The following is an 8,904-nucleotide window of genomic DNA, read 5'->3' as shown; positions in this document are numbered from 1 at the left end:
GTTTCCACTTTCTGCATCCGTGTGCTCGTCAGAAGTGGGCCACGAGCGCCGGGAAGGGCAAAACGCAACTCGCAACATCACGCTTGTCCTCACTGGTCAACTAATGTGATCGCTAAAAGAAGAATCAGTTTTGATTATCAAAGTGTTTCATTTGCCTTTGCTTTCCAATGCTTCATTACCTGGCCAGTCGAGAGTTACGGGCAGTTCATCCTCCCAGATGCCCTGTCCTTTCAGACACAATAGCCCCGTCACACAAACGTTCCTGGGAGTACACGCTGCATCCTTACCATCCACTGGCTTTATGACTGTACAGTGAAAATGAAAAGCAATGCACTTTATTGAAGAGTTTTTAGACTTGCTAAATATACCCTTGTTTCTTCTGTGATTTGTATGTTGAAAATCCATTAACTGCTATACAGTCTTCCCCAGGACTGGCATCGATCATATGGGAGGAGAGAAGCCTCTCTGCTTCTGGAAGGGCGGAATCACATCTGGTTGTCTTTTCTCCGTCTTTGTCCATTTCTTCAGGTTTCTTTAAAACTAATTGGAAGAGTCAATAAACATGCCCGCCAATTCCCTTAACACACCAGGAAGCAGAGCATCACGCCCTTCAGACCTGTTCTTGTTCTGTGTTTCCAAGTTTTCCCTTACCTGCCTTTGTCAATTGGCATTCTCGACAAGTTCGTCATAACTTCTCAAAGTGTCAACTTTTCCTCTTTTCATTGCCCTTGTTAAAGATAATTTAAAATTAGAAAGTCACATTCCCCGCCATTTCAGAGTCAATGCTAATTTCATTTTCCTTTGCACCGAAGTCTCCTTCCCTCTAGAGATTCCCTTCCTTGTTCACAGCCCCCACTCCCCAGCCCCAAACAGGCATTCTTCATCCCTGTACGCGCTGTTCCATTCCCCTACTGTACCCTGTACCCTTCTTATCTCTCCCCCAAAATACTTCACCCAGTGCAACACACTTTACTTGTGGTTCTCCTTCCTTCACTCCACTTCTGAGAGAAATGTCTGTGTCTGGAGATTGTAAAGTCACCTTCAGGAAAGAGGCATACAGTTGGCTGTCAATTAATCAGGATAAGACAGAAAAAATTACATCGTGTGCGGCTTTGCTTCTCAGTACATGCATTTATGCTTTGGGGATCAAGAGGATTTCTCCCACACAACCTAAAATTCATATTTATGCCTTTTGTTTGGCTATAACTAATTCTCTACCTAGCAGCACAGTAGTTAATAGTCTGGATTATTTAAAACACTGATTACCATACCTCATTATAAATTCAAGTGTTGGTCCCTCATTTTTCCCCCATTCTGTCTCACCTCTATCCTTTGCAATCTGCCTATTTATCCTTGGTAGCACTCTTTGCTCATAAACTAAGTCCAATCATTTCATATTGTGTAATTTTTAGTCCTACGTCTAGTTTGACATATAGATTTTAAGCCAGTTTATTTTCCCCCATTAAGCACAGACCCAAACGTCACCATTCCTGTCACGTATACAATTCCATCAAGTTTCAGAGTGTCATTTATACACAATTTTATTTCTTCTTACTTCGTTCACACACGCCTACCACTTACGTACAGCAACTTCACTACATTCATATTTCATAAACTTCATCAGTATTCAGCCAAATCCTCCCCCGAAGTAAGCTAGGTATTTTTAACAGTGCGCTGCCTCTTTCACAGGCTTGAGAAGCCTGTACTAAGTGGCACCCTTCCTTGTACCCCAGAGGAGTTTCATCTATTATGGTCTGTATGGTCTGTTCGTGGATGGAGGAACTTCCTGATTATTTCAAAAAAACTTTCAGATAGTTCACAATCAAAACTCAAATGCCCAGTAACTTCGTTAGAGATGATTCGAGGACGGGAGATTATCGATCCTCTGTGCCACAAGCCTTCCTACTCCGTTACAGCCTCTGATTGAGCTTTGGTACAGAAACTCCCTGGCCTGCCCCCTCTCCAGCACCTTCAGGGGTCTGCGAGACCTATACTCTCAACGGGTGGCGGACGTGGGAGAGGGCTCTGCAGCTGGTCACCAGGGCCTCAGTCCTGTGGACCAGACAATCACCAGGAAACCACAGGGCCACGCCAGTGTCAATGTGCCAGAGCACGTAATATGATAAGACAGTCTGTAATAATGACATGTCAGTGGAGGCCATAAGCATCTGTTAGGGGAAAAAGAAAACAACAACAACAACCATTCTTCTACCAACACAAGGGAATTGTTACCTGTAATTCCTTTTCACACTGGCACGTAAAAGCGGGAGCAAAACTCGAGCCACGAGACATGGCACATCTATTCCTCATCACGCCCCATTCCCCCCTTCTATAGACTTCTCTAGACCATCTCCTTGATGTCCTTACTCCAAAAACAAAACAGCAATAAGAATAATAATAATTGGGCTGCCACAAAAGAACATCATGACCCCTAAGATGAATTTGCAATGCTGTGACATCAAGGGTACCAGAAGATAAGCACAGACTGTCCTGAAATCATGTGGGACGGCCCTGAGAAAGTCGCCTCTGATGGGGCTTTGCTGGGCATGCTTTCCATACTGGTCCACTGAACAAAGGCCCGGACTTTAAAGGAGAATTTCCTTTGGGAGAATTTAAACGTTCTTTATTGATATTCTTGAAAGTCTTTCCTCCTACCCTAGAATTTCCTAGTTTTTAGGATTTATGATACCCTCTCAATATATCTAAGGAAGAGGCAAAATTAGCTGATATTTCTATCTACCATTATTACGTGGGGGAGAGGTTACATAATGCTATGGGAATACATTACCTAACTTATTTGTAAAAACAACAGTCTTCCTAAACATCTGAGAATGATTTTACATCCTCTGTAACTGTTGGGAAGGATTAAGGCTCTCGATTCAGGTTGAGATTTTCCTAGAAAGTAAAAACCTCAATTAACCAGAATCAACCAATTAAAGTGAATTTCCGTTTTGCTCCTTGCAAGTTAGAGACCAGAAAAGGCAAATAACAAAACATACTGATATTGAGGATTTAACAGAAAAAGAAAACAATTTCCAAGCTGGGATCAGGGCAGATTTAGTCCAATCTCTGGCACTGTCTCCATTCACAGTTCTATAATGTACAATCAGAATTCATCCTCAGAACAGTGACCCTGTGGCACTGTAAGATCCTCGAACCTCAAAGAAAGATTCGATTACATTCCGCATGTTCTTTCTAGGGTGGGAAAGGGGACCAGTACATTTAAAAGAAACATATTCAAAGAGAAAAAGACAGAGAAGATCCGGTTCATCTACTGTTAGCCAGAAAAACTAATTCATTAGTAATGCCTTGGTACCCTTATAGAAAAATCATGATTTACTGTATATTAATCAACACTTGAACACTGATTATCTGGAGAATTTTTTTAAAGCATTAATTCAAAATGATTCACTTTTATTTCTCTTAACATACGGTTTAGTAAGGTGGGTGAAATTTAACAGCTCGTTTCCAAACCAACACTTCCCATTATGAATCACACATACACACGCACACGCACAAAATCCCCCCCCCAAAAAAAGCAAAACATTTTTTCCCAAAATCATAGAAGAAAGAACAATACAGAGAAAAAGAGAGACGCTGTTCCTAAATTCTCAGCAAGGATGACAGTCTTCATATTCAGAAAGATCTTCCACATTCTAGGTTAGTGTTCACTCTGGTACCTAAAAGCCTTTCAAAGCAGACTCTTGTTGGTCTGGAAGAATCTGTCACTAATCTACGAGGACTGGTCAGGAATCTCCCTGAGGGAGTGGACGATGTCTACCTCAGAGCACCTGAACAATGGCTCATGGAAAACAAAGAGGGTAAGCAGCAGGTTATGTCATATGAAGACAGCGGGTTTTCTACAAAATTTTAGTCTTCGGCACACAGGGCAGTCACATTATAATTCTCCCCCAGACACCTGAAATGTCGTTATGCATTTTGCTTCTTCAAACACATAACACACATGGAACCTAAGAAGCACAATTCATCAAGGAGACCAAAACGCTGAGGGCAGAGAGGAGAAGCACTCTCACAGACAGTGGCGTACGCCGTGAGAGACCGCCCCCCACACACAGAGTTCTCAGCGACCCCCAACTCAGTCTGCCCTTCCAACAACACACCACAACTTTCTGGAAGCAAAAATGGGAAAATGTGGAGAAAAATGTGCATCCTCGGTCAGAAGTGACAAGAGTGTGGCCCAAGGAGAGGCAGCCATGGGCTTGTCTCGCTTCATTCCAAAGGCAGCTCTGGACAGGGGTCGCTTTGCTCCCAAAAGCAATTCAGCTGTCGCCCAAATCCTCAGAACATTTCACCTGGAGGCACAACTATAGCAACGAATATTCTCGCACCTCCCTACACACCTTGGAGCCTGGTGTGGAGCTAGCAGTGTGTGTGCTGCACCCCGACCACCACCACCACCACCACCTCTGCTGCCCTGAAAACACAAGCTGAAGGGTCTCAGGGGAGGGGGCTTCCATGCAGACTCTGTATTTCAGTTTTGGAAACGGAGGCATTTTCTAAAGCCAAGGCTCCTCATGATGCTGGTAGGTTCTGGAAAATTCCAGCAGGTGACTAACATAAAAGGAGTCTGCTATAAACGTTTCTAGCCACTCAGGATTTGACTTCTGGATTAATAATTCAATTCTTTTTAAGAAAGTAGGGGGAAGCAACAGAAAAGGTTATCATAACTATCACCAAATGCATTTTCTAAAATTGTTCCATTACATTTTTAAGGGTATAATTATAAATGTTTTTATGAGCAATTTACCAGAAAATTAAAGTCCCTTAGTTTAAAAAACAATTATTCCATCCCTCTGGCAAAGGATTTTATCCCAGCCAATAGCTCTTTCAAACTATGGGGCATCACTTGTTCACTGTGGAGAGCCAGGCCCATGTTAGAAAAGTTGATCCGAGAATCAATCTCTAGAAAAGGCTATATAAACTGCCAGGCAAGAAGGGTACCTATCAGAAAGTGAATCAGCCAACACTGAAAGGGGGGGCGTGGAGTGGAGACCAACCACTTTGGTTATATGGTTCTAGAAGTCCTCAGGACTACAAATAAACTAAAGGCCTTGTTAACTGATTTTAAGTCAATCTCAACTGAGCCTCCGGGGGTTCAATCTCAACCCAACTGAGCTTTTCAGTGTTAATCCCATCTTTTGGTTTCGATTTTTCCCTTAGGTCGGCCTGCCCTAAAAGCCTTCAAGCGACGGGACTGGCGCTCCAAACCAACTGTGGTCACGCAGCCCTGTGAGGGTAACTTCAGGGAAGCAAACTATGGAAGCTTCTGGCATGCATATAATAATGAGATTCTGGAAAAGGGTTTTTAACAACAGTTATGTCACAATGCTTATGGCTCCCTGAAGTCTCTGAAAGCCTTGTTAAATTAAAGATTCGCTGTGGTTTTTTTTCCCCGCTTCATTCTTACATCCCATGTTGCCTCTTGCCTTTCTTTTTTGCCTTTGATTGTGTTGTAAAGACGGTACTGAATGACACCAGCCATCATTAATACCACCTAGAAAACCGGACAGTTTCATTACAACTGCTAACATTCCCTGCTAGTTTTAAGGACTGGGGGAGGTCCGTCTTTCAGATTACAAAGTCACACATCAGATTCTGGAAGCACAGGCACTAAGGGTATGCAGCCCATTCACACGGGGACTCCCAGGAGCTTGGCATTCAGCAACAGCTTCAAGTCTACCTAGGTAATGTCTCATGAGGTCACCTCAATGTCACGAGAATCCAGACCACAATGTCTGTGGACTGCAAACACTGGCTGGCTGGAAGCTAACCCTGCCACCTCTCTGGAAAGCATTTCCCAAATCCAAAAGCTTCCCATTTCACCCAATGCCAAGAATTCCATTCAATCCTCCTTGAGGTTGAAAATGCTAATCATAGGGTGATGATGTTTGCTTTTCCTTTTGAGTTGTGTGCCTTTCTGTTTTAAGTATTAAAAAGGCGTAATCACCTAGCGTGTAGGTTAATTTCTTTCCGATATTGTAATTTATGCAACATTAATACTGGATGCCAGCTCCAATTTTCTTGCTGCTTTTACACTCCGGGAGCCGACTTGCATATTCCGCCAACTCCATTACATCATCTGAAAACCCAAACATTTCCCATTTTCAAATCACTCTCATCTACCAGGCATACTTACACATTCTCTCTTTTTCTCCCTAGGTCATACACACGAAGATTGGTACCCCTGAGGAGCAGACACTACATCTGAGGTTAAAGCCTGCAAATGCACATAATTTCTGGAAGCTATTACTACTGCTGTGTTAGCTAAAGGATGCCTCCATCTCTGACCTTCCTTTTTCCATTCAGACTGTTATATAACCTAGTGCCTGCGTGCAGGATGTGAGTTGAGTGTTTGGGCCTTACCTCTTCTCCCTCCCCCTAGTAAATATCTGGAGAAGAGTGAGTGGAGGGTGACCCTCTAGGGGGGAAGGGGACAAAGGTCAACAGGTCAGCTGTGCAGGATGGATCTCACCCCGACTTTGTCCCTCTCCCCTTTTTGCTAAGCCTAGGGGGCTAGCGGTAACTGAATGCCCCAGCGTTATATAATTTGGAAGAACAGCAAGTTACGGATTTGTTAGTCGGTTCCGCAGCCTGCCACCCTGATCTCTTGCAAGAACACCTTCTGGCAAGAATGACACCTGAAGATGCTAATAACACACGGGGTGGGGGGAGGGTTAAGAAAGAGGGAGGTGACAGCACAAACCAGAAATGAGTGTGGCTTCCTATATACTCTGTACCCCCCCTTAAAAAAAAAAACTCAGAAACACATGAAGGGGATTTTCTCCAGTGTTTCTGATTAACCCTGTTACATAACCCGCTCGCATTCCAAATCCACCGTCTCAGGGTCTAAATATACTCTTTGCAGCCAAAAGCTCTCCACACACAAACTCACCGAGCTGGCGGCAGGACCCGGCCCCCAGCCCTGATCCCCCTCCCTCCCTTTCCGGCCCTTGCTACAGCCCCCTCCCGCTGAAACCGCGGTTCGGCGTGTTCACTCCTCGGAAATCGCCTTTAATTAAATGTTTTTCGTGTGTGTCATCCTGATGGCTTTTACTGTACTCGAATTCCGTGAATGGGAAAGCGCCCGGACAGGGGGTGTGGCTAAGGGGGGGGGGGAATACTGTAAAACAGCCAGCACATGATCAGCCATATTCCTACCTCCAACTATAACATCGAGAGGAAGGGAGCGGCTCCCGGGCCCCCACTCGCCTCTCCCCAGCCCTCCCCAGTCGCGGCCAGAAGCCGAGAGGCAAGAGGAGGGGGCGCGCTGGGCCAGTGCCCAAACCTGGGCTGGAGATCCTCCTGATGCCCAGCCCTGGGCTACTCGCGCGAGCCCGCTTCCTCCGGAGTGACAGGCGTGATTTATACATTATTTACAACAGTAATTAAAGCCGTAGCTTCCTCCCGTTCTTTGCAAACTCCAGGCGCAATCAAATAAATAATCCCCCACCTCCAAGAGAAACCCCCACATCAGGTTCCGACACCTTTAAGAAAGAGAGAGAGTGAGCTTTCCCCAACACTCGACTTTAACTAGGAAAAAGCAAGGAGGGGGCAATGGAGTCCCCCGCCCCCCCCCCTTCCAGCACATACGCTCCAAAATGAAGTGTAAAAATCGCTCGGGGAGGGGGGGGGGCATCTCTCGCACTATCCAACCAGCATTCAACACTCGCTGACCATTCCCAGGTTCTTGCAGAAACGCTTGAACCTCAGAGAGGGAAGGATTCCCAGGGCAGAAATAAGTTTGGGTGCATTTCGAGCTTTCTGTTTGTGCTTGTTTGCTTTTGCAGACGCTCACTCCAAATGCGCGTGGAGCGCCCCACAGCACCACCGCCCTCCGCGCGCTGGCGCGCACACGCCCCCCGCCAGCCTGGGCGCCGGGCTGCGAACCCCGGGTCTGCAAACTTGCGGATCTCCCCTCGCCGCGCCCGCCAGACAACTTGGCGAGCACCTCACGCGCCCGCACCCCCCTTCCTTCAGCCCTTCCTCCATATCCCAAACCCACCGTCGTGTTCCAGAGAAGGTGCCCACGTCGCCCCCAGATCCAGGAGCGCCCCCTCTCCACCCCCGGGGCTTCCCAGGTCGCTCACTCCTCCCGCACCCCCTCAGCTCTGCGGGGGACCGAAAACACACCCCGTCTGGGGCAGCCTGGGCCGAAACTGTCAAGAGGAGAAAAGGTAAAGCGGGAGAAGGGTGGCCATAAACGGATCTCTTTTCCTTCTTAAAAGGACACTGCCGCTTTAAAAGTTTCTTTCCCGGGCCCCCACTCTCCGGTTCTCCGTATTTTGGGGGAGCGTATTTAATTTGGGCTACGCGGCTTTCCTCCTCTCTTTGCAGAAAAATCAAAGCCAGGGGGTGAGCCCGCCGGCTGTCAACCCTCCTGCCGCCTCCCCCGCCCCCCTCTCCTCCCGCAACCCGAGAACGGGCTGCAAAAGTTTGCAACATTTCTGGGGGGCGGAGGGGGGAGGGGAGGGGGGTTCTCCGGGCTCGGGGCGCCGCTGCAGGCTCGCGCGCGGCCCCGGACCCCGCGCTCCGGGCGCCCGCTCCCGGCCGGCCCCCGCTCCGCTCCCGGGCTCCCGCCGCCCCCTCCTCAGCCCCTCTCGCAGCCTCCTACCTCTGCTGGTGCTGGAATAGCTCTGTCTGCGCACCGGGGCGGGCGGCTCGCTCTTGCGGGCGGATTCCTGGTTCAGCGGGGTCTCCCTGGCGCCGGCGGCCGCGTCCGCGCCGCTGCTGCCCGGCTCGCTGGCGGCGGGGTCGGGGGCTGCCGGAGCTGACTCCATGTTTTTTCCCAATGTAGAGATCGCTGGAGATGGCGAGCTCCGAGACTCCCTCTATCTTCTGTTTTCAGAGCAACTCTATGGTACCAAAAAAAAAAAAAAGGGGGGG

The 8,904-nt window shown here is 47.6% G+C and overlaps 1 protein-coding gene across 2 annotated transcripts; it reads right to left on the bottom strand.

The window, feature by feature from the left end:
* Positions 1-319: 319 nt before the first annotated feature.
* On the bottom strand, positions 320-8,859 carry LOC103676811 (nuclear receptor ROR-alpha-like). Of its 2 annotated transcripts, none has more exons than XM_040620563.1 (3): positions 8,633-8,859; positions 969-1,039; positions 320-727 (listed from the first exon to the last, which is right to left on the bottom strand). In XM_040620563.1, the coding sequence occupies exons 1-3, from the start codon at positions 8,796-8,798 to the stop codon at positions 704-706; spliced, it is 261 nt and encodes an 86-aa protein (XP_040476497.1). In that variant the 5' UTR covers positions 8,799-8,859; the 3' UTR covers positions 320-703. The 2 variants fall into 2 exon arrangements, with proteins under 2 accessions (XP_040476497.1, XP_040476498.1); XM_040620564.1 differs by having other exon boundaries at positions 974-1,039.
* Between the last annotated feature and the right edge of the window lie 45 nt (positions 8,860-8,904).

Source organism: Ursus maritimus, unplaced genomic scaffold (genome assembly GCF_017311325.1).
Source record: "Ursus maritimus isolate PB19 unplaced genomic scaffold, ASM1731132v1 scaffold_35, whole genome shotgun sequence".
NCBI classification, from domain to species: Eukaryota; Metazoa; Chordata; class Mammalia; order Carnivora; family Ursidae; genus Ursus; species Ursus maritimus.
Note: the sequence above shows the minus strand (reverse complement) of the source record. Positions and strands in the feature narration are given on the sequence as shown.

Bases quoted from the DNA above. Each gene is read 5' to 3' on its own strand.
- LOC103676811 (XM_040620563.1), bottom strand. From the start codon at position 8,798: ATGGAGTCAGCTCCGGCAGCCCCCGACCCCGCCGCCAGCGAGCCGGGC. The intron at 1,040-8,632 runs GTAGGAGGCTGC...TCTTTCCTGAAG, and splicing joins CTATTCCAGCACCAGCAGAG to GTGACTTTACAATCTCCAGA. The intron at 728-968 runs GTGTGTTGCACT...ATCTTTAACAAG, and splicing joins GAAGGAGAACCACAAGTAAA to GGCAATGAAAAGAGGAAAAG.